This window comes from Equus quagga, chromosome 2 (genome assembly GCF_021613505.1).
Source record: "Equus quagga isolate Etosha38 chromosome 2, UCLA_HA_Equagga_1.0, whole genome shotgun sequence".
Classification (NCBI taxonomy): Eukaryota; Metazoa; Chordata; class Mammalia; order Perissodactyla; family Equidae; genus Equus; species Equus quagga.
In genome coordinates, this window is record NC_060268.1 from 133,924,290 (window position 1) to 133,951,110 (window position 26,821).

The 26,821-nt window shown below is 39.1% G+C and overlaps 1 protein-coding gene across 3 annotated transcripts in view; it reads right to left on the minus strand.

Annotated features, from left to right (window-relative positions):
* The window catches only part of ARID5B (AT-rich interaction domain 5B), a 175,025-nt gene that overhangs the window by 132,845 nt on the left and 15,359 nt on the right, over positions 1 to 26,821 (minus strand). For 2 of the 3 annotated variants that reach the window (XM_046651239.1, XM_046651242.1), the window contains one exon: positions 11,568 to 11,793. In XM_046651239.1, coding sequence (XP_046507195.1) covers positions 11,568 to 11,793 — 226 coding nt within the window. Of the gene's footprint in view, positions 1 to 11,567; positions 11,794 to 14,230; positions 14,249 to 26,821 lie in introns of those variants that run through there. The other variant, XM_046651244.1, reaches the window with a different exon arrangement.

Below are 26,821 nucleotides of genomic sequence, written 5' to 3' on the forward strand. Positions count from 1 at the left end.
GTCCTGTACACCACAATGAACTGTGCATAAACAAGAAATAACCCTTTGTTGTGTTAAGTCACTGAGATTTTGGAGATGTTTGTTACCGTAGCATAACGCATGCTGTCCTGACATACATCAAAAATTCTTGCTCATGACCTCCAAGAGAAAATAGGATGAAACCATGGCCATAGCAGTGTACTTTGGTTTCTTTTGGAATAATTAGGCACCTCAAGGACAAACAGGATTTCCAGCTTGGGCTATCCCACAAACACACAAGCATCATACATCCACCTCCACACATCCAATAAACTGCAAAAAGAGCCAGTTCACAGCCAGAGAAGCATCAGACAAGGCCAGTAATTTACATGTTTCACCTGTGATATCCTAAAATACATTAGAATTCCTGGCACCACATTTTCTAAGCAACTACAATCAGCTGTTAATTATGATCTAAAGACATAAAAGCAGATGATTTGCAGGACAATAAACACTTAGATAATTCTAGCATAGAGAATTAAATTTTGAAACATCATATTAAAAGCACTTCAAAATAACCCTCAAGGTTTTCTGGACACCTAGAGAACTGAGATCATGGCTTATTTAACCCTGAATCAATTTCACTGCCTTATAATAGATACTCAAATATTTGTGAATTAACCCGAATGAAGTCACATACTCCTGTTATCTATATCTTGGTATCCTTTTTATGTTGTAATTATCCACTTCACTTTCGTGGGGAAGAAAACAGCATTTTGTGAGGTTTACTTTTCTAAAGGAAACTGATGTTCTTAACTAAACGCTCCCACTGTGTGCTCCCCCATACGTGATCTAATCTAATCTTCCCAGGTCCCGGGAGATGGGTATTATTAACTGTGTTTTACAGATAAGCAATCAAAGCAGAATTGAAAATTTTTAAGGTCATCCAGTTTACGGAGTAAGGATTGAATCCAAGTCTGTCTTATTTTAAAGCCCACGCTCTTTCCACTACATCATAACTGGCTACAAAGGTTGTGCACAGTGGTCAAAAAGAAGTTACCCTAAAATGGCAGCTTCTGTGTTTACTCATTCTTCTAAATTTTTGATTGAAAACATTAATACAAAACAATGGGAACTAAATGAGAATTCTCAATTAACAACAACAACAAAAAAACCCACACAGAGGCTGCACATGTGAAAAGCCTATATTTATACACAGCCATCACGTGATGGGTAATTAACCAGGTAACTATAGGTTTTTCTCTGCTAGAAAAGTATACGTTTCATCATGCTTTGAAATCTGCCTTATTATCAGCACTGCTATGAAAACAATGCTTTATTTCTTATTGAGTGAATAGGCCAGGCATGAAGCATTGTTTTTGTAGGGCCTAAGAGAATACTTTCTTTGTGAACCAAAGGAGTAGAATGGGTAGTTGGAAGGTGGAGATATCCTCCACCACGATTAGCAAGTAACCATTTTAAGGGAGGTAAGGATTAAAACGGTGCAATTGCCTAGAATAAAAAGTATTAGATGTCATGCTAAAACCTTCTCCTTAATAACCTGTCACCTAAAAAAAAAGACATTACAAACAAGCTGATAGTCAAAAAAGATAAGGCAGAGCAAGTTCAGTCTGGATTTGTTTATTTCCCTGCACATTTTTGTCCCTGCTCTAATCCTGAAACATGAAAAAGATTCTCCTGAGGAAGGAGGAATGAATAAGTGTCAGTATTAATATGTAAAATGTCCACACACAGCAAACTCCTACACCAACACCCAAAATTCTCAGGCTAGGGGTCCAGCTTCAAGCATGTTCAAGAGCTCTCTCAATAAGTTTCCCAAAGTGAGTCTATAGGCGCTTGACTACAAATTAAGCCACGAATAGTTACAAACTAAATATTACAAGTCTGTTGCTCCTCCCACCAGGTACCAATGAGAGAGCCCCTCCACCAGAGGGTGTCCTAGGAAGTGCTGGAAAAGAGGTCAAGTCAATCCCTGAATGCACACAGGCGTCCCAAGTACACTCACAGCAGAGAGCTCCAGAGATTTCAGAGGAGGTTGATCATAAAAGTCGTATGTTTACTTAACCTACTAGGTAGAGCTTTGAAGTCAGAGCACCTACACGAGAGAGTGAAGACTGTTACTGGGAAGATAAGACAAACACATAAAAAAAAAAAAGATACTGCATTATATTGCTGGTTATAGAGTAAGGTGTTCAATAAGGTGGTAGAGACACTAAATGTGATAAGAGCTCCATAAGCAGGGAAAATCCTGTAAGCTGGATGGCTAACAAGGGCTTCAAGAGCTTAAACCGAGTCTTAAAGTAAAGAGAGAATTCCTACAGGTAAGAGTCCTGGAGGGGGCATTCCGAGAATGAGTAAAGGCATGAGCACTCAAAACATACTGGAGAGTTTGGGGGGCAGGGGAGTGCGTGCATGTGGTTAAAGCAAAAGAAGACCAAGCAGTTAGCCCAGTTAGGGTAAAGCAGAAGGTTTACAAAGGGACGGGATAAGGTAAAGAGAGAGACTGCCCTAACAGTCTGTGTGCACTTCGAGCTGGCAATTCCACCTCTATGAATGGAGAAGGAGATAGTCACCGGCGTGTGCAGAGCTACAAGAATTTCATAGAATTTTTGGGAAAACAGAAGCAACTGATATGTCCATCAATACAAACACCTCTATAATGAAACATTATGCGGGCAGAAAGAAACTGTATTTTACAACATGGAGGCGTCCTCACAATACAACTGTACGAAGTTAAATTGGGAGAGAGGCAAACACTAGATTTCATTTTTATGGGGGAAAAGAGTGTACAAATAAATTCTTGCCTAGACACACATTCATCTACACTGGCATACAGATGTGTAAAAATGCAAATAGCAGTTACCTCTGGGTAGGAGGAAAGGAAGCAACTTATATTTTTCTGCTTTTTTGCTTGTCTATGTTGCCTACATTTTCTAAAAGGAATGCCAATAACATTGGCAATACAACAACAATGAAAGTTATTTAATAAAAAATAAAAGAACTGGAGGCCGGGACTAAACAGTTCGCTGGATGCTCGCCTACAACATTTGTATTTTATCCAGTAGGCACGAGGTTAGTGAAGAAAGGGGGGCTACAGGCTGAAAGGCAATATTTTAAAAGGGTCAGAATTATAAAAGATATTAGAAATGATTAAAAATTTAAAAAGCAAGTGGAGGGGTGCAAAGAAAAGAGTTTGAGCCAAGGCATGGCTCTGGGGATTTAGGGAAGAATGAAGCCTCGCCACTTCACCCCAGCACACGAGCTGAAAACACACAGAGAGGCAACTTGGAAAACCCCGGATCAGCAGCACTATTTGCTTAGCAACTACGAGCATGAAGCACCATGGAAAGCCTTTGAAAACCCACTATTATTCCAGTCTTCCCTAAATAAATATATCTATTAAAATGGGGTAAAAGTCCAAACCTCAGCTTTCCTCTGCAGTGACCTGTAAAACTATAGACTTAAACACATAATGTTAGGGGACAGAAAGGGAGTGAATCTTTGACATTCAGGAAAACGAATGTTTTGTAATAAAACCTCACATTTAAAGTACTCTAAAAGATAAACGAGCTGTTTGGAAGAATCAGCGTCAGTACTAAAGAGAATTAAGCCTAGATGCCCAAATCAAGTATCTGCTCACAAAAACTTCTGCAAAAGCCACATCAATTCACCCGTAGGATGTATGTGCTCTGTGTTCCAAGGTGATGCTATGGTGGTCACAGCTCTAAGAATGGCCTAGAGTCAGTAATCATGCAGTAAAGAAATGAGAGGTGGGAAGCAAACAAAAGCATTTTAGAGTTACAATAAAAGGAGAAGAGCATTACACACCTCCAACTGGAAGAGGAACTAACTGTTGACTCAACTCTCATTTTTAAAGCACGTTTAAGGCAGAGTCAAGGCTGTATTTTCAAGGATATTTAATAGACCATGTGGACCAATTGGGTTTGTTCTTCACAGTAGACTCCTATCACCAAATGCAAATAGAACGATTGCTCCAAGTTTGCCAATCTATCACAGATAGCAGAAACTTGTGAGCTTGCAAGAAGCCAGTAGACATCAGGGATGTAACGAGAGACTAAAGGTGACCTGTATGTTACAAGGGACTCGGACTACAGCTGAATTTCTTTCACCTTTGGTTATCTTACCATCAGATGGCGACCACCACAAACAGTTTCTCATGAAATTAACATTTCTCATTAATGATGCTGAAACAAAAGTATGGGGGGGTTTGCCTTCTCCATCATGGTCTTTTTATCACAGATATGGCCATAGAGTACCCGATCAAAGACAAAACACCAGAAAAACAGAAAATAAAAAGAAAAAAAGCAAGAGCAGCTGAAGTCCAGGAGGATGATAATGAATCAAACTAACATATGATAATTTAAGAAAGACTTGTTGGTCTTTATCTTATTTGATCAGAGCAGCTTCAACAAGCTAAACACCAAGCTGCTATTCAATTGTGGATCTTTATTGAGGCAAAAACCAATTTGGGGAAGTCTTACCGTAAATGCTACAGTATACAACAACAGGAACTACAGAAGCTCAAAAGGCACAGCACTGATATTGAGCCACAGTGGCTCCGGCCATATTAGTTGACAATGATGTTCACTGGATAATAGTCTATATTTAATACTACTGTTTAAAAAAGATACGTAGCTAAACTTCAGAAGGTGTAGAGGCTGCATAGCATCTTTTTCCCCCTTTTGCTCTGAGCAGTTGAAAAGCTAAAGCCATACAGCTCAAGGGAAGTGAGTCTAATAGTTTTGCCAGTGTCATGTCCTACCTGGAGGGCGCCAAACCTGATGGATATATCACGGCCTCTCTTCTACTGGAAGCATTCCTAGTCTAGGCTGTATGCAAAGATGAGCTCATACAATGTAAAGGGGTACCAGCTTTTACATTTACATTCTTTTATATATAAAAGAACACCTAAAGTGTGTCCTGAGATGAGTCACAAGGATGGTGAGAGATTCTGAAAACAGATTCTGGGGAAGAACTGAAAAAAACTGGGATTGTTTAGCCAAATAAAGAGAGGATTGAGGACTATTTCAAGAAAACGGGAGGAAACATCGACTGTACCAAGGTCCAGCCTAACAATTCTATGAACAGCTCCGAAAAAGCATCATTTTCTTACCTTGTTCATACGTTATATCCAAGAAGTGAATACTGGTAACCTGAATACTAAAAATAGCACCGAAAGTTCCAATTTCACTTTTTCTTCCTACTTCTGCTCCAACATCTCCAATTCTAAAAGTGAGCATAAATTCTTAAATTCTACAAACTTCTTTTCAGTTGACTATCCATCTTCAGTCCATTATCAAAAGAAGATATGAATCTGGTGTTCTAAAATGAATTCATCACTCTAGAAAACACTAGAAGATCTGCAAGTCAAGAGAAATTCCAAATGAAGGGGTCTTAACTTGGGATAAGCTTTCATGGGCGATGGCAGTATGAATATCTAGACAGCGGTATCATTGACCAACTGGTGACTGGCTCACATATGGTTAGATTTTGCCGGCCTCTCTTCTAGTAGGAATAGTCGAGATAGCTGAGTGCAGACAGCATACATGATTGTTATTTATTCAAGACACTTTTTACATGCTCATTCTGCCATTATTTCAGGACAATATTCAACTATTTGATTACATGGCCAAGCTGAATTTTAACTTTGAAATGAAAGGAAATAACCTCCCTTATGTGTTCCCAGGTCCTTGGAAAATATTCTGTCACTAAGCTGTTCTAAAGCCTTGAATGTCTTGGATACAGATTCTTGGAAGTGGGAACTTCTCCTGTCAAAAGTCCTTTGGGCTGTCACTTTGCAATTGCATGAAGCAACCTCTTGAAGAAAGAGCCATGTTGGCACTCGGACAGCATGCTTCCACAGTGTTAACTGTGCTATGATTAGATTCTTTAAAGAATGTATGGTTCACACAACAATATTGCCAGAGACCTTGTGAGAAGGTCCTTTGGAAAGTATCTTTACAAATTTTTGATAAGCCCCATATGTAACTGATTTCTATTTTGAACTGAAGGATACTATAAAGACCACATTTGTTTCAGTGAAGAGGCCCTTCTGTAGGGATTCCTCATATTCATGAATAGAATAATTCAAGAATATATTGGGGCTGGCCCAGTGACATAGTGGTTAAGTTCACGCACTAACTTCAGGGATCCTGGATTCCCGGGTTCGGATCCCAGGCGCGGACCTATGCACGGCACATCAAGTCACATGACGGCGTCCCATGTGCAAACTGGAGGAAGAGTGGCACAGATGTCAGCTCAGGGTTAATCTTTCTCAAGCAAAAAGAAGAAGATTGGCAACAGATGTTAGCTCAGAGCCAATCTTCCTCACCAAAAAAAACCCCCCAAAAGCAAACAAAAGAATATCATCTAAGAAACCTCTCAAATTTCTGTCTTAGGGAAAATAGTACAGCTAGCCCAACAATGGGAGTTAAAACATAAAAAACAAATACCTTCACAAGATTATTTAATGGACATACAAAATTTACATCTAGGAAGGAAAGAAGGAAAGGATTGTTCTAGTAAGACAAATTGTTCTATTATGACAAATTGTCAACCCCTTAGCATGCTTCTTATTAGAGACATTTATACTGTTTTCTTCAACACAGAGCAAGAATCCTTCCTATATCCACATCCTAGGAAGCAGCTTGACACATCAAACTCAAAAGTGATCCGAAACAACCATTTAAAATACAAATTTCCAAGCAAAGACCATAGTCAATTTCTAACTACATGTACTTGAGAAGTCATTTTCACTACTGGCCACTTGGGGCCCAGCTTATTTTGACAGAATTTTCAAGGAGAAAAGTTATACAATATGATTTATAAACATATATCTGTACATGACGAACATATAAAATATACATTTATATTGACAATATAATATATATATGTATAAATAAAAGCAAGGACTTGAAGGACTTTAACTACCTGCCTTCTATTGAGGCTGATAGTAACGCGAGTAAACCCTGCCCTAAATCACTAGAATGTGTGATTAGAGGAATTCAGAGGGGACAAATAAGCTAATATTGTCCCACAGAGCTCCCTAACACACAGACCCTCCTTCTAATGATCCTATGATGATAATACCATCTTAGACTTCAGTATCACAAGTGCTTCCATAGATAGTAATTAATTTTTTCTCAGTTGATCTTCTCAAAAATCAAGTGAGATAAAGCAAGGTACCCATTTTACACACAAGGAATCTGAAGGTGTAAACATATAATGCCTTTTCCAGCAAATGACAGATCTACAGGACAGGTAGAGTCAGGATTCCCCTAACCTCTCATCCACCGGTCTTTCAACACTGCCATGCTGTCTGTTCCCCAACCGTACAGTCAAAGTCCCAGAACCAGAAGGGCTAGGGGAAGTCACTCTTTCTCAATTTGATGAGACTTTAGAAACAGAAATTGAACTGAGGGAGCTCCCACCATTAAATTCAGCCGTACCCACACCCACATCTCTTGGTCTCTTTTCTCGATTTCAGCTCAGATTCCTCTCTTTCTTCTTTTTTTTTCTAGAGACATATTTGGAGATGAAACCATTCATAACTGCCCATCCACAGACAGTTTGTGGCAGCATAATTGACAATGAGTCTGCTGCAAAAAAAATGAAAATGCTGCTTTAATAACCTTGGCCTAAAATACATTCTGTTGTATGCCTCAAAGGGTTTCAATAAAAAGTCAACCTGTAGAGACATATTTTCTTGGCTTAAACAACAATCCAAAGCATATAAATGTAGTCCAACTATAATGACATATTTATAGGCCAATAAAGCTTACATTGCAGCTTTCAGGCTTCACTTAAAGGAACTCTGTAAGAAGCAGTGTTATATAAAATAATTTGATTTTTTTTCAAAGTATAGCCCAAGGAATAAAAAATGCAAGTTTGCTATGTTTAACTGATAGTGTTTATATTTCTTAGTTGCTAAAAATTTTGTAAAATGAAATAATTCTTCATTTGACAACTTCCAACTGCCATACCAAATATGGGTATCAAGTCCACTTTATTACAAAAGCTAAGTACTGTAATTCTAAAGACAAAAATAAATAACTAGAGGCTTGTGTAGTGAATGATTTAATCAACCCGATTCTTCTGGAAAAACAGGTTCCTGTGTTCCTTATGCTTATGAATAATACATTCCTTAAACCTTTCTATTTTAACACTGTTATTTTTTCTTTTTTTTCTATAAACTTCAGTATGAAACTCTCTGAAAGAAGGTAAAACATTTCACTGAGTAAAGTCACAATTTGAATTGGTTTCATATTGAACTTTCTTTCTTTGAAAAGGACAAAGAGGAAGGAAGGGGACGAATGTACTCTAACACATCTCGGAAGTGTTTTTGAAGATTATTAGTTTTCCCACTATCTAGATCTGTAGTTTCGGTCACCAGTCATTTAGAATCTTAAATGAAAACTCCAGAGATTTTTAAAAAGCAAACATGACATCCGCAAATATTGTCCTTGAAGAGGAAGGGTTTAAAAAAATGAAAGAGTTGTGATTTGAATCAGAGCAGTTATTGGAAGCTGCCATTTGGGGCAGAGTTTCTCTTTGTGGAGTATTAATTTGTTGGCAGACATACATTTTTCAGAACATTCTTGTTTTTTTACTATTCAGACAGAGACAGGAAGTGACACAAACTGGGATTAAAGGGAACTTATGCTACCTAAACACTGAGCAAGAAGAGTTCTTTAATTAGCTTTTATATGGTAAAATCCCTTCTTTGTCAACTCAATTATTATCTTATTACTGACTTTAACATGATGAAATAATTCAGTGAAAAAAATAACAAATCGGAGTTTTACTTTATCCACAGAAAGGTGAGATCTTTTCATTCTTTGCTTACTTCCACCAGAAAAAAAAGAGGAGGGTCTTAAGTAATCTCAGAGTTCATCTTCTTTCTTTGGTAAGAACAATGAGGAGTTGGAAGTGTTCTACAGAAGGAAAAACCTAATAAGTGTGTGAACTTCCATTAACAATGTGGTATTGGAAGTGGTTTCATTGTGGCCAAGAGAAAAGGAGATAAGAAAACCACTGTGTAGAAAGAAAAGTACAGACAACAAATATTTTGATGTTGCAGACAGAGAAGGGAAGAGGTTGCAGAGAAATTTGCCGGGACAGGAACGCATACAGCAAATGACACCCCCTATCTCCCCAACATAAATCCTAACCATGTAGACTTGTAAACCTCAGATCAAGCAGATACTGGAAACTCATTACATTAAGGAAAGTTTTTGTTTCTCTTTCCACATTATTACAACACAGTGTGCATTCCAATTACAAAAGCTATTTGTCTCGAATTCCCCACAGTTCATACCAACTGAGTAGAATTTCAAGGCCCCAAATTCTATCCTTAAAGGGGTATTTTACATTAAAAACAAAAAGAAAAAGTACATGGTGTTGCTTGTTCACCAGAGGCAAGCCTCCCAATCAAATCTGTTGATTATTTTTCCTTCTTCAGCATTAATCGTACGGCTGTCTCCCAAATAAGAGCCCCCCCGAAAATGAAAAAAAGAAAAATCAGAATCACCCAGAAGGCCTTTATCAGCACATATTGCTTGATCTTGCCTCAGACCTACTGAATGAAGAATCTGAGGAAGCTGGACTCACTAACCAGTATTATTTTTAAAATTCCCCTAAATGAATCTAATAAACAACTAGATTTTAAAACCACTAAATACTATGAATATTCACTAATTTCTTCTGGAATCAACTATTAAAAGGGTATATTATGGACATTCTTTAGAATTCAGGAAGATCAAAATTTCTAAATCTTTTGAGAGAATTGAGAGATTGGGTTTCTTTTTATATTCATTGATAAACTATCAATTTTAAACACAAAACAACTCTGCTATAAATACTCTTGTTTATATGTGTGACATCAAGCTTAACCATCTACACATCCTTTTGTCCCCCACTGGGTTTCCTGTTTAGTTTTTTATTAGTAACAGTATATTCCAGAACTAAAAGAAAAAAAAATCAAACAAACAAAAGAAAGGGTTTAATGTTAAGGAAAACATAAGACAATAGCAGTACAATTTAGATCATGCATTAGGAAAGTAACACAACAGATGTATTATTCAGCCTTATCACACGTCAGAAGACTAGTCATTGTGTGTTCAAAAAATTGAGGGGGGGTAACAGCATATATAGGAAGATTACTGAAAAAAAAATCTTTGGCTTTAAAAGGAAAACCATTAGATTAATAATTTTCTCTCAATGTGCACAGGACAATCAGGCCGCCATGTCCAAAATATTATTGTCTGACATCTACCAAAAGATGCCAGGAAGCTGTTGATCGTTAAACTCAAACTGCAAGAAAACATTAAGGCTGTTCCCAAAGCACAACACAGTTCATCACAAACCAGAATCACATGAAAGACACAGTCAGTTACTGGTGTTATTCAGTCTCTTTATGCCAATTAAAATAAATAGTCGAGGTTTATTGTAACAGTTAAATTCTAGGTTAAAAAAAACAGGAAGTTGTCACATTAAGGCACAAAATAGCGCTACGAAAAAATCAGCATTGTGCTAGAATGAAAGAAAAAGATGCCTTAATATGTTAAAAGCGAAGTTCCTCTTTGTCTAAAGAGGAAATAAGTAGTCTAAATCAGAGGTCAACAACTCTGGTCTTGAGCAATGCTTGGAGAGTAAGTCAGTGAATGCCACAGGGAGATATAAACTGGAGAAAAACAAGGTAGGGACACAAAAAGTCACTGGAGAAGAAAGTGTTAAGAAAGAGCAATAGAAATAACTATAGAGCCTCTCATATCCACCAATCACTGTGCTAGACCCTTTATATCTTACATCTCACAGTGACCTTGTAAAGTTCCCATATTTTTCAGATGGGGAAACTGAGGCCTGGAGGTTAAATTATTTGCCTAAGGCCACACTATTAAATAAGCAGCAGAGTCAGGATTCAAACACTAATCAGAATACTCCAAATCTCAAGTTCTCCTCTAAACTTATACTGGAAGAGGGGAAGGAAGGAAAGAAAAACAATATACAGTTGACGGTGATGACTAAATGCCAAAAAGCTCAGGGAAACCTATGCCACAAATTGCCAACCAGTGGCTCCCCCGCTTTGACACTGCTCTCCGGCTCCACATTAACTGACTCATCTCTCTTCCTCACTTTGCTTTCCATCCAACATAAAACATGAAATTCTGACCCGGTGTTAATAGATGTCATGCTGTCTGCTTAGACCAAATATTTAGACTCCTTATTAATTCAATTTTAGGTGCCCTAATTAAGTCTTATGCCTTGACACAGACTGGAAGCTGCTTAAGGCCATGTGTTGTATCACCTAGTTTCCAGCACAGGGCTCCACACATAGAAGGCCCTGTGATCCAATAGGTAACGTTTGTTCCTCACCCACCCAGTTATCTGTCCGTCCATATTCCCAGGTTCCTTTGAGGTTAAAAAAAAATTTATAAATATATACATATATATATATATACATATATGTATATATATATAAAACAGGGTTTCCAGAAAAATCTACAACAAAAAAAGTTAGTTACTGGATACGCCTACACATTAGATTTCGAAGTGCAAATTATATTTACCAAGGTCAGCCTTTTCCTTGAGAACATCTTTGAAGTTGAGTCCACTGTTTAGGGTTGACTGCCTGTACTTCAGCAGAGCTTCCTTCTGTCCATTTCTTCCCAATGCCTCCGTTTTCACTGACCCAGCCTGGAGGCCACATCTCCACTTGGAGAAATCAGAATGTACCCACTTGACCAGGTCTTCAAGCTTCACAATCACCTTTTCGGAAACAGCAATGACTTCATCCTACAAGAGGTGGTTAGGAAAGAACAAAAAACATTATTTGTGGTTCTGAAGGAAATGATAAATTTTCAACAAGCCCATGTGAAATACCATTTGAGTGGTTTAACCTTATGCAAGCAGACAATGACTTTTCAGTGACAGAGAATCTTCAATAACTCAATTCGTTTCAATGGCTTTTCACCGCTAGTTGTCTAGTTGAGGAGTAATTTATAGGATATATTTATTCTATGACTAGAAAGCATCCAAAAACTCGGCAGTAATTCTAATAGCCATTTTTAATGCTGGCTGCCAGTGCCCACTCTGCCTATCTGACCACTTGGGTGAAAGCTAATTTTTAGGTGCAATTAATTGCAAAAATAAAAAGTGAGAACTAGATGACTAATGGTTAGCCTGTCTCTATATAAATGGCCTAAGTAAATCTGGGATTCTTGGAACTCTGACTCACCCCCAAATTCCTATGTTTATGGTACATTTTCCCTTGGCTTATACACAAATATTGAATTTAACTTTTGTCCTAAAATTAAATAAAACTGTGATGTAATCCCAAAAGAAATACTTCATAAATGTTATGTGCTTCCCACTGAAAGAAACTTACACATTCTCATGTTTCTTAAAAACTTTGTAAGTTGAGAAATGAACTGATTTTTTCTTTTAATACATATGGGGTAAGAGGCGAGAGGGCGAGTGAGGAGAAAGCTTTTGAATCTAAGCAAAGTAGTTGAAACTTCAGTTTGTCCTATGGATCATAAATTTGAATTTTAAGCATCTCTAATTGCTTCCAGGAAACAACCAACTTTTCTGACTCAGAATTAATCCAGCAAGATATTTAGTAGATATCCACACATGGAGCCAAGGGGGGGGAGCTCTCTTACCCAGAGTCTTTGGAAAAGGCTTAAGAAGATCATCTCACTGGGTTTTAAGTTAAATTATTTGAAGCATTTGACATTTCAACTTGAAGCGACTTCTTTCATTTCTTTTACTTCACATTTCTGAAGAAAGCTTAACTGTGAAAACCCCTAAGCTTACAAAATCTTAGAAATATTTTTGACCAACGACAACAGGAAGATGTCTCAAAGCTATTAAACAAAAGGAATTCACAAGTGATTTTGGCTAATTTTGCTGTCAAACATGACTCTTTCCTCCTTCTCCCCCACCCACACACACACACATACAGACACACGCACACACTTACACAGTATTGCGCACACTACTCCAAACCAAACAAAAAAGCATTTATTAAGATAAGCTCCACACAATAAGAAGCTCTGGATTTAGTTTTTAGAGTTTTTTTTTAAAAGGTAGGATCTAAAATTTCATTTTTCCCCATCCAATTCCAAGCTGCTTTTGAGAAGGAAGTTTGTTAATGAGCAGCAAAATAACAAATACTCTATCAAAAATAAAAAGTGAAACTTCTGTAATGGAACCTTCTCTCTTATCACAAATAAATGTGAACTTCCACTAAATGGGAGACAAAGGAGAAACTGTTTTTACCCTCTGCTCAAGAAAAAAAATTTCAATACTTTATAAACACTGGGGCATATTACAAAGTACTATTTCAACGGGTGATTTCACTCTGGTTCACCACACCATCCTCTTGAAATAAAAGATCTGTAGTTGTCACGCATTTTTATAGCTATTACATGGTGATTATTAAATGTCAGAATAAAAATTCAGGCTGGGTATTGTTTCAAAGCATATGGGAACAGCTCAGCTTCTCGACAGAGCTCACCAGAAATCAAGTTTAGAATATCCTGGAAAATAATTAAGTATCATGGTTAATAAGTCTCAACATTAGCAAAGACAGAATTTGGCAATAATGTTACCAAATATGGTTCCTCAGAAGAGACTAGTTTGGAGATGAGTGTTATTTTCAAATAGCTCTAACTATGATCAAATGATTATCATTTCAATTACCAGTTGCTTCAGATCTTTTCCAAGAAATGGCATGACTAGCTCTGGCTGGCTTACAACACCCGCCAAACAAATACTTTATTAACCCAGAGAAAATACAATCCTTATGATGTCATTGATGAATAAACCCATCTTTCAAGATTCAGTCTTTAGATTTTGTCCTCCCTCCTTTTTTGTCTCTCTGAAACAGAGCTCCTGAATATATACACAATACATAAAAACAAATGCAGGAATTCACATAAACATGCATAAGCCATAAACCCACATTTGGATTAATTGTGAAACCACCAGTATGTTTTACTGTGGATTCACAGAGAAACTGGCCCTGCAACATTGTCAAATGCCAGGATTTAGAAGGAAATCTGATAAGCGGAGGAGGGGAAAACAACAAACCAATCCAAAAAACAAAGCAGCCAACATATATATAGAAAATGTCTCAGGAAACATGACTTTGTACACACAATGCCATAAATCACATGCTCGTATTTACTATTCTGAGCAAGTGCTGACTAAAGTTCCTAATACTCACCATTTGGGCAAGTCTCTATGTCTAAGAAAAGAATTTCAATAAGCTCATCTCATGCTTACATTAGCTCTCCGCAAACTGAGAATTAGCACTGGGATAAATATTGCTGATTTACCCTAATACAACACAAAAGGAACACAAAGAAAAACACTTTGTTATTCTATTAATGTACCTTGGCTTTTCAATTAACCCAGCTCCTGATCAATATTTATGTAGGCTGTGTTGAGACACTTTCTAAGTCCATATCCCCTTTCATCATCGTTTTAAACTGCCTATTTCTGTAATTTGGATTTTGTTTCTACCATTTTATAAAAACAGCTACTCAATCATGGAATCCTCTAAGTCAGAAGAGTTCATCTAGTCAAGAAGTCATAAATCAGCCAGCCCGTGTGTATGGCTGACCTCTCCAAGTGTTCTAAAAGTTGAGAAATTTTACACAAAGTATCTAGACTTGTCTTCTCTTAGAAAATAAAAGGGGTATCTGGCAAAAAAAAAAAAAAAAAACCCAGTTGAAACTGAGGAACAGTTGCTTTCTTTAGACAGATGCAAGATCTGTAATTTACCATTGTCCCACCACTCCCTATAACTTTACTTTCAGCCCGCTTTCCCTTACCTGCCTGGTCCCTTGGGCAGGAGTCCACAATTTAAACTTGCATGCCCTGATTTAGTCCACCTCTGTCATTATAATGATGAGGACAGAGAGGTTCAGCGACATGTCCCAGTGCCAACCTCTGGTAGAACTTGGACAAGACTCCAGGCTTCCTATCTGCCAACACAGCATTCATCCTGGACTCTGGAGCTGGACTGCCTGGGTTCAAATCCCAGCCCTGGAGTTTCACTCTCTGTGGAACACTGGGCAACTTCTTTAATCTCCCTGTGCTTCAATTTTTTTAACATAGGTTAAAAAAAAGGACAATAATACCACCTACCTGTCATAGTAATCGCAAGGATTAAATGGGTTACAGAAATGGAGTGGTAAGTCAGCATTAGCTATCATCATTGCCATTAGTCCTCTGCATCGGTGTTTTCCAAAGCACGCCATGCAGAGATGAGTTTATGGATAAACTTTTTTTTTTAACAGAAGTTACTCATTGCTTATTTATTTTTGTGGTTACTTCCATTTTTGGGAAAGTGGTACTGGTTTTCCATTTACAGAAAATATAGAAAGTTTCCTCTTTAAATAAATTTAAGTTTAAAAATGGGTCAATTTGAACAAAACCATTAAGTAAACACAGGGGACGTGTGGGTATGGCAAAAAAAAAAAGTCAAGATGCTATGAAAATGTCTGACATTTGGGACAGTGTATTCTATCAGTGGCTCTCAGAGTATGGTCCAGGAACCCTGGGGAATCCCTGAGAATATTTCAGGTGGTCCACAGAGTGAAAAGAATGATCATAATAAGACATTATTTGCTTTTTTCACTCTTATTCTCTTTCAAGTGTGCATGGTGGGGTTTTCCAGATTCTATATGATAGATGGTACGGCAACAGAACGAATGCAGAAGCAGATATGAGAATCCAGCTGTCTCAAATAAGCTAGACTGTAAAGAGATTTACAAAAATGTAAAACAATGCCACTGTTTTTCCTAATTTTTTGTTTTTGAAAATATGGTTAATTTCCATTAAAATGTGTTACATTTACATAATGGGTCTATACTGTTATTTTTATTTTTAAAATTAACTTACAGTAATGTTTCCTTTTTTGGTGTAGAGTTCTATGAGTTTTAACACATGGCAACCAGTGATCTGTTCTTGCTTTGTTTTCTCTTTTCCAAAACGTCATATAAATTGAATCATACAGTATGAAATCTTTTGCAACTGTTTCTTTCACTCATATGCCTTTGAGATCCATCCACGTTGCTGCAAGTATCCACAGCTTGTTCCTTTTTACTCCTGAGTAGTATCCCATGGTATGGATGTATCACAAGGTTTGTTTACCCATTCACCTGTTGAGGGACACTGGGCTGTTTCCAATTTTGGTGATTACAAATAGAACTGCTATAAACACTCACATACAGGTTTTTATGTGAACATAAATTTTCAATTCTCTGGAGTAAATATCTAGGAGAGGGATTGCTGAGTCACATGGTAAGCATATATTTAATTTTACAGAAACTGCCCAACTGTTTTCCAGAGTGGCTGTACCATTTTGCATTCCCACTAGCAATGTATGAGAGTTCCAGTTGTTTCTCATCCACGCTGGTACTAGACACTGTCACCGTTAATTAATTTATCATTGCCATTCTAATATGTATGTGGTGGTTTCTCATCATGTTTTTTAATTTTCATTTCCCTAATGGCTAACGATGTTGAACATCTTTTCAGGTGCTAATTTACCATCCGTATATCCTTTTTGGTGAAGTGTGTGCTCATTTTTAAAATTGGGTTGTTTGTTTTCTTCTGTTGAGTTTTGAGAATTCTTGTACCTTCTGGATACAAGTCGTTTGTCAGATATGTGGTTTAAAAATATTTTCTCCCGTTCCATAGCCTGGCTTTTCATTCTTTTGACAGTGTCTTTTATAAAGTAAAAGTTTAAAATTTTGATTGAGTCCAATTGGTCAGTTTTTTTCTTTTATGGATTGTGGTTTTGCTGTTATATCTATGAACTCTTTGCCTAATCCCAAGTCATGAAGAATTTCTCTTATGTTTCCTTCCAAAAGTTTTATAGTTTTACATTTAGAAGTAAAATCCACTTTGACTTAATTTTGTATAAGATGTGAGGGTCAGCCTGACATTTATTTTTTTGCATATGGATGTAATATTATTTTTATTTTTAAATGAAGTAAGTATTTAAAATTCTTTCTCAATTTTAATGTCTAATTCAGTAAACATCAATAGGTGTAACCCACATAAACAAAAGCTCTTTGGGGTCCTCAATAGTTGAGTGTGAAGGGTCTTGAGTCCAAAAATTTTGAGAAATACTGTATTAGATCACCAAACCAAGGCCTTTCTTATTCTTCATTTTGCCTGACCTCTGAGTAGCATTTGACAATGAACAACCCTACCTTTGACCTGAAATGCTCCCTCTTGTTAAGAACTATGAAAGGGGTGAGATTTTACTCTACTTTCAAACTGACAAGTTAGCCTGCCACAGTTTCACGGATGCTGATAGAGGACCCAAGACCTCTCTGATCAGAGACAGAAAAGGGTCTATTGCTCACAGCAATGGCTGTAGTCAAAGTATCAGCATTTGTGTTGGTTCTTTAATTCCCAATACCCAAAAGGAGAGGCAAAGAGGACTAATGATACCTGCACATACAGTGGGGGGCATTACAGGAGAAGGACCTTGAGCATAGGGAACCCAAATTGTTAATGCTATTCAGTAAGCATGCCTGCCCTTTGTTCTGGAGGAAGACATAGGCTCTCTCTCCCAAGGCTGTTCACTATATAAACACCCTTGTAAAGACAGTCCAGAACAAAGGCAGTCAGTGGCTCTGCTCACAAGATGTGGAGATACTCAATGGACACATGAAAAACACTACCATCTCTACATTTCTTTTCTTTGTTCAATTTCTCTTCTTCCTTATTCCATCTCCCTACTAGGAAAATGTAGGAAACATATAACCTTAGACGCAGTCTGGGTCCCGGTCTTCTTTTTCTGCATATCGCGACTGAAGAAATCATTCTCTACGGGGATTCCAATGTTCACCGCTAAGCCCATGACTACATTCTACAGTTTGGTCCCAAAAGTTCATCTGGACTCCAGTCCCTAGTTGTTAATTTAGATGTCTCAGAGTCAACTCAAGCTCAGTGGAACTGCACAGTCCATTTGGCTTACATGTAAGAAAAGATCTTAGTTGACACAAGAAGAATTTGATACTCCCCAACTGTGGCTAACCTCTCCCCATATCTATTCTTCCTTTCTTCTTTAATAAAAAACTGTTAATTTGCTGGGCATGGAATAAAAGCCCCATTTTTCTGCTTCTCTTATGGCCAGGTGCAGCCATATGACCAAGTTCTGACTGATGGGATTTGAGTATTAGTGATGTGTGCAATTTCCAGGTCGTACCCTCAAAGGGAATAGATAAGCCTTTGCACCATACAAATGAGGGCAAATTTCTCAGGAGACAAAGACTGAAGGAGCTGGGTCCCTGGACGACCTCATGGCGCGGATCACCACGCTAGCCCTGAACCACCCACCTCTAGGCTACAACACAGGCGAGAGTTTGAACTCCCAACTTATTCAAACAACTGTAATTCTGAGTCTCTGTTAGACACAGCTGAACCTGTATCTTTACTGATATATCATTCCTCAGAAGAGAGAACATGAATGGGACCTTCCCTGTAATGCCACATGGTCCCCAATGACAGCTCATTGCTGGGGAGCGCTATATTCAGCTGTGTTAATAGAGTCCAAAGGACAGTAAGCACATAAGTGTGACATCAGAAGGGTTGGCAGGGAGAGCATGGAATGAGAAGAGGAAAACAGCATATTTACCTCTATCTTCCCCGAAGATCCTGGATTTTTTAAATATTCATTTAAGCAGTTGAAATATGATAGAAGTTGGGAACACTAAACACATCAACAGGTGACGTTAGCTAAATAAATTGTGAAACCAAAATAATAGTCCAACCGGTTCCACAAGAGTGAGAAATTTTCATCAAGATAGAAACTAAAAATGAAAAAAAACTGTTGTGTCAACTTTTTTAAAGACTAGCAGCAACCACATCAACTTGTGCTTTAACCACTCATGTCAGGCATGTGTACCTAATGTGTGTACCAATGGATTCAGGCAAGGGAAAGGAAGTGCCACCATTGGGCCTGGCTGGGTTCACCACTCTCTTGCTTTCAAGTCTCCCTCAGACTCACTGCAATTCGAGGCACCTACCCATTTGCCCCTGTTACACTCCTTGTTACACATTAGTGTGTTCTGCTAACAGGACACACAGAGTGAGCAAAAAGTTTTCACTCTATAGGCACGTGGTTGCCAATTAGATGCTCAAGAAGGTCAAGCAAGACAGAATGGTACTGTGGGTTGACAAGATGAAGCTTGCACTGGCCAGCCATGAAGTGAGAAAAATGAAGACAATGCCGTGAGAATTTCATGAAGCTGAATTTGTTAGATTTCTATCCTTATATCAGTTAGGATCCCACCAGATAATAAATAGAACATTTGAATAATGATAATCCAGGGAGGATTTTACAAAGGGACTAATGACAAAGATGTTGGTGGGTGTAAAGGAACCATGAGAGAGAGAGTACCGGAATCTGGGCTAGCAGTAGCACAGCTATCACCACTCCTAGGCCAAATGGTCAAAGGCGGGAGGGGTGTTTACCAGGATCAGAGCAGACCCTTCTACTAGTGGCAGGGACTCTTCCTTAGAAGGACACCAACAGCCTGGAGGAATCTCACAGGAAAGAACAGGGAATAAATACCTGCCTTCACTCTCCTCCCTTTCTCCCCCTCCTAGCAAGGCACCTCTGTGGCTGAACCCCACTGGAAGCCACAGGGCCCAGGAGCTGTTAATGGAGCCCACACAGGGGAGCCTCCCAAGGCAGAGAGCTGAGAGAAGAAGGGAGCAGCACTGATCTGGAGGGGCCCCCATACACTCTTTCTATTTAAGACTTTTTCTCTCTTCCTTTCATCTGGTGTCATGATATCCTTTTTTTCCTTTGAAATGAGGATGGCAACGGATGGTAGTAGTTATTTTTTAATGTCCTTTCAAGGCAAAATAAAGTAATATCAGGGGCAGTCCCCGTGGCCGAGTGGTTAAGTTTGTGAGCTCCACTTTGGAGACCCAGGGTTTCACGGGTTCGGATCCTGGGCACAGACATGGCATGGCTCATCAGGCCAAGCTGAGGAGGCGTCCCACATAGCACAACCAGAGGCACTCACAACTAGAATATACACCTATGTGCTGGGGGCTTTGGGGAGAAGAAGAAGAAAAAAGAGAAGATTGACAACAGCTGTTAGCTCAGGTGCCAATCTTTAAAAAAAATAAAACAATATCAGTACTAAGTTGGCCCCTGAACTGGGAATTACTGTTCTTATTACATGCGATATAATGTTAAATCTTTGTTGCAACAGTATTTGATGCTGAATTGCATAGTTCTGTCTTCTACAATAAACACCTGAATTACAGAGACTTTTTAAGTGCCCTTGCCTAACGTCTACTTCTCTTGTACTTCCCAAAGAGCCAAGGACTGTGCTGGGCCTAAAGCATACAACAAATACTTATTTTAATGGCACACCATCTCTGGATGTTCCATGTTGGGAGAAACTAAGGGGTGGCTGAGAAAGCACTGGCTTCTGAATCTGATGGACCCCGGTTCAAATGCAGCTCTACTGAGCTTAATACCCATGTTAATCTTGGGACATGGCATCATCTTGCCAAGGTCTCATCTAAAAACAACAGGGAAATAGGATAAAAGAACCCACTTCATATGGTAGTTAGAGTGGTGAAGTTGTTACAATACACTAGTCAGCACAGAGTAGGCGTCCAAGAAATGATGGTTATTACTACTATTCCATAATTATCACTTGAACTGAAAATGAGGGAATGAGGGTGAGTGGTATTCAGATGTTACCTGTGAGTGACTGTGTGTGTTCCTAACTCTTCTTATTTCTTTGAGAAGAATAACACCCTTGTAGCTCCTGCTGGGTACCTCCAAGGGAAAGCTGGGCCAGAAAGCAATGAAGAATGTCTGAGCTTCCAAGTCATTTTCCTCAGCCCTCAAGGATACGGCAGTCGAAAACTCTGAGATGCTTTATTTTACTCATACACTAATCTATGAAATTAACAGACAGCATCTTATCTAACCCCTAGGAGGACTCTCTGAGGTAAGTATTCTTGGACCCATTTTAGAGATGAGAAAACTGAAGTGGGACCAGAAGCCAGCTTTGGGAGCACTGTCATCCTTCTGAGAAATTGGTCCCTTAGGTCCTTTCAGTAGTAACACTCTGCCCTACTCCTACCCTGGGACAAAAGAACCCTCCCCTACATCCTGCCAATTTCCTGGAGTGGGTGGGATTTAAAGTTTAAAGAAACAAACAGGATTTTAATTTTTAACTTGTATTGTGTTTTTCTCCCCAAACTAAGACTACAGAAATCTCCATTCATGTGCTGGTTAAAAATGTGAAGAATTTTATGTTGTCTGACTGATAAAGAGATCCTCTCAAGTCTGCAAAGGTTTAATTTGACCCCCTTAACATGATGAAATGGATTTTCCATGGAGGCTCATTAGTGTATTGGGTTCCAATTTCCCAAGCCAGCCCCTTCTCTTCCAACTGTTTCCTTCTCCCTCACCAGTCATTTGGGTGAAGCTTGGGGCTCAATGAATTTTGGAAACCCATCCTGGAACAATTAGATGGGGTAAGCAAACAGAAGACCACTCTGAAGCGCAATTCATCAAATGTAATGCCACCATCCTTCATGGTACAGCCAAAGGCGTTTGCGTATCAAACAAGTAATTCAAAAATCCTAAATATTTTATGTTCCTAAATACATTTTTAATACACACTAATCTAAAACCTGTTAGGCTGCAGCCTGCTCCCCTGACAGGAGTCCAATTTCAAAGAAAGCCCCAGAAACATCTTCTCACTAATTCCCAGGTCCATGTCTTTCCTTTTGGACTTACCATGCATGCATCTTTTACCTTCCCCCAAATTAAAAACAACTTACATGAAAAGCAAGAAAAGTCATCCTAGATATTTCCTCTCTAAACAGGCAAGCATTTGATATCTACAGAAGATGCCTTACATCAATGGTCGAGCCTGCCCACCCTTCCTTTGGCCAATCGAATAGGGTGTTAACTCACAGTCTATTTTTTTAACTACTTTCAGGTTGCCATAATAAAAATTACCTTGGCACCCATATGCTTAGCTCTGGCCATTAAAACATAAGCAAAAGAAGATAAATCAGCCCAATTCCAGGGGCTCCTGTAAGGCCCAGCTGAGTTACCTATAAGAACATTCTAGAAAAGTAAAGACAATAACAATAAAACTCAAACTCAACCACCATCCAATCCAGATGTTCTAAAATGCTAAATGACTTCAAACCACTACTTTTACATCTCCTGATCTTTTTTCACCTAGTTTTTACAAGCATATGACACTCTGACCAGGTACACAGTTTTAGCAGGGCCCATATTTCATACAGACCCTAAAAGGAAGAAGAAAAGTCTTTGCCTCTGTTGGTATAAGAAAATCACAGTGGAAGCCGTCTGAATCTTTCAAGGTTATTGTTGATCTGGCACGGAGTCTTGATATACTGCTGTCATTAATAAGAAGAGCCGTCTTCACAGAGAATCACTGAAAGCCTTATGCCTATTTAGAATGCTTTAATGTAGAAACCAAGTAAATCTTCCTGTTTTGTGTAGCCTCTATTTAAACATAAACATATGATTTAGACATGCTCCCTCTTGTTAAACATTTTTTTGCTCTGTTCACTTAGCACAGTTCACATTATTATCCTCACATGTACAATGGCAGCGGAATAATTTGAGACCCGCAGCTTTATTTAATAATGTAATTATCCTATATTGGATTACTTAAAGGGGCTTTGTATTTTTAAGTTCTAGTTTTTCCTATATTGGCGATGTGCTCTGCCACGGTAAATGATTCAGGCTTCAATCAAAAGCTCTAAACTCAGTTTGGAAAAATATTGAGTGTTTTTGAGTAAGCCAGGATTAACGCAAGAGCCAATTTGCAGCCACAGTTGGTGACCTTTCTACTCCTGTTCAAAGACTGTGGTGTGGAGGCCAACACAGAGGACAGACTCCAGCAAGTACAGGCACCTGATTCCAACTCTTCTGCCACCTCAGGGAGGTTGTATAAACCAGAGAATAAAGCCCAGGTTTTCCTCAGGGTAAATTTTCTGAAGGCAGGGCTGAAACTTGCATAGCCTTCCATGCCTTCCAAGATCCTGTACTCTTCTAGGTGGAGCTTAAAGAATGGATGGATGGATGGATGGATGAGTGCTACTGGGTGTTCCGACAAAACAGTTGCAGAAGGGAATGCAGAAGGACCCATGCTTAGCACCTTTAAGGGAGAATTCACAAGCTGAGCTTCATCCAAGGATACTGTCAGGAGGGATTTTGTTCTCGCTTTTCCCCAACTCAAGTCAGTCTGATCCAATTAACCTATATTAACTCTGTTCTGTGCCAGGCACTGAGCTGAATACCAGCCATGGAGAGATAAGGATGAATAAGACACTGGTGCTGCCCTTCAAATGCACAGTACCCAGGGCCTCCTGTTCCCTGCCTAGGAAATGAAGGTTACTATGTTTCTAGTCCTTTGCCAGAGAAGCCATTCGCTCTTTCATTCTCAATGTCCTGAGCATCTACTCTGAGCTGTGTTAGGCACTAGGAACAGCTGGGGAAACATGGACACCAGTCTCGAAGGGAGGTTGGAGGGAAAGACAGTACACAACAGCCCTCAGCGAAACGTGATTTATAGAATAAGAAACTGTCATAAGTGATTTCATTCATTCAACAAATATTTATTGAGCACTAACTATATATCAGGCATTGGGGTTACAGTCGGGAATAAAACAGACAAAAATCCCTACCTTCCTGGAGCCTACAGTCATGTGTAGGGTGTGGTGGGGTGGGGTGGGGTGGGGTGTGTGTGTATGTGTCTTGAGGGAGAGGGGAGTGGGGCAGAAGAGCCAGAAAAATAATAAAATCCAAAGTAAAAGAACTGGAAGAGGCAATAACGGGAGACAAGCGGTGGAACTGGGGGTGATTTCCCATGAGTGGTCAGGTAAGGGCTCTCTGCTCAGACTCTAAGGAAGAGAAGGAGCTAGCAAGGTTAAGAGGGGAGGGAAGGAAGGAGCAGAACACAGGACACTGTGCATGCAGAGGAAACAGGGGATACAAAGGCGCTGGGAGGAACACGGTACACTGTCAAATTCAAGGTTAAAAAAAGAAAAAACACAAGATGCCCCATGCATTGTCTTACAGCTGATGCATGCTTCTAAATTTGAATCCAGACTCCTTTTCTCTAAGTTTCCAGTAGGGTTAGTAGGAAAGCTACCCCATAAATCAAGTTCCATTTTTAAAAATTGACCAGAATCTGCTTAATGTCACCTTTTTCTCAAACTTTTAATGCTTACGTATGTATGTTTTGAGCATTTTGTTGAAAACCAAGTTGCACCCTCCCGGAAAGAGTTTTCCCAGGAATCAGCTAATTTCCACAGAATTTAAGAGACGGAAGGCCAGCTGCTCCCTGACATATGCACAAGGTTGGAGCCTGGTGGGGACATGCTCATCTCCTACAGACAAACTCATTAGAGACAAAAACTGGGGCAACAATCTCTTTCAGCTGGATGTTTAGGACCACTTTACATGGACATATGTCAATCTGATTTAATGCCCCTCCTCAACCACTGTGCATGAAACATATCTATTTTCCTATGCATTAAGGAATCTGTTTAATTATATGAGGTACAGGGCCCTCCTTCCCCTTCTACCTGCAGACTCATCATCACACCAGACACAACGCCCTTTCTAGCAAAACTCTTCAGATTCACTGATCAAGACATTAGGTTTAAGAAAGACCCAATACAGCTTGTTGACATGCTCCAAGACTAACAAATCTTTAAAAGATTAAAGCAACCTGCTGTCTACTCTGTATGTCATCTATAATTAAATACCCCGAAGAGTGGGGAGGTGTTTGGAAGGAACCACCCAAGGAGAATGCATAATAACAACAAAAGGAGAAGAAAAGAAAAACAAGACAGGGTAAGAAGAATATCATTCGACCCTCATCAGACTAACTTTATACTGAAGTGATGGGTCCCATTGCTGACTGCAGCAGGCAGCCTCTAAGATGGCCCCTAATGATGTCCACCCCTTGTATTCATGCCCTTGTGTAATCCCCTCCACTTGAGTGTGGGCTGGATGTAATGTCTCACTTCCAACACACAGAATTAGGCAAAAGTGATGGGATGTCATTTCTGAGATTAGGTTACAAAAGGACTGTGGTTTCAGTCTCGCTTGCACACCATGAGGGAAATCAGCTGCCATGTTGAAAGCTGGCCAGTGGAGCAGCCCATGCAGGATGGCAAGGAACTGAGGGAGGCTGAGGCCAGCTACCCGGGAGGAATGAGGCCTTCAGTCTCACAGCTCGTGAAGACCTGAGGCCTGCCAACAGGCAAGGGAGTGAGCTTGGAAGTGGATTCTACCCAAACAGAGCTTTGAGATGACTACAGCCCGGGCGGGCACCTTGACTGCAGCCTTGAGAGACCCCGAACCAGAGGCACTCAGACAGCCTTCCTAGACTCCTGACCCGCAGAAACTGTGAATAGTAAATCTTGTTTTAAGACACAAAATTTGAAGTACTTCATTACGCAACAATGGATAATAATACACTAATCTTTAACGTGGGATACATTTACACATTTTTGCCTGACAATGAAATTAAGCCTGTGAAACAAGGTGCTAAATACTAGTTTCAACCATGCCTGGAAATTAGATTAATTTCTGCTAAGAAGTTGACAAGCCAATGGAAAAATGCTTTATGCAACTGCCTGAATCCTGAAGCAACTGCCTACACAAGAGATCTTTTCTTTTTTGGATACCCATAGAAATTTCCAGGAATACTATTTAACAGTATCAGCATACCTTTCAGGATGGAAGGGGCAAAGGAAAATACAATCTTACCCAGTAAGGCTAACTTTAGGTTTCATCTTCTCTAAGCAACTAGGAGAGGGGCAGATCTTATCCATCTCTATCATCTCCATAGTACCTCATATACACCAATAAATACTGCTTCAATTTAACTGAATAAAAGTTTGCAGTCAAAAGGCCTATATTTAAAAATAGAAATGTCATGCTTTTCAAGAGCAATATTATATTATGTCCTTAGCTACCACCGAAAAATCCCAAGCCTCATGTCTCTTTTCCTCCTCCCACTTTTTCAAGACATCTTTTAAAGGCCCTTGGCACAGCTGCCCAGTGAGAACTGTGTTGCCTATAAGCATAATCTGCAGGTCCTGTAGACACACAATCCCCCAGTCCTGAAGGCCAAGATCAAGGCAAGCCTTCTCTTTGCTTAAAAAGAGAAAAGGGGGGCGGGAGGGGAGCAGAAAAGAGGCTTTAAAAATTAAGCCCCCTCCCCTAAAAAAATTAAGACAACTGAGATATCTCAATATTCTGACATGCTGAGAATGTTTTCACTCCACTGCTTCGAGGGGTCATTTAAGGAATTCTGGGGGTCAGAAGTGATTTGAACACCTGCTTAGCTGTCTATTGAATTACTGATCTAGTAACATCAAAAATGTGGAGTGAGAAACAGAACCTACCACTGTAAAGAAAAAAAAAACAGAGCCTGTTGATAATTTTAAAAGACACTACCATTTACATGATTCATGCGATTTGCATTAGGAAAAGCATCTTCAGCTTTTTTATTAGAACCTTCTTTTTGCCTGCCCAGATAGTTGGGGATTCATATTTTACAACCCAATGCATTGTTGCTGAACCAACACATTCAGCCCCCAGGAGCACAAAACACAATTAGACTATTATGGAGAATATTCACAAGAAACAGAATGGAACAGATTATTTCACTTAAGACATACAGAATTCAATTATTTTCTGTATTTATAACCCTTGGACACTAGATTCTGGAATAATTTGGTGAGGAGACTGAGT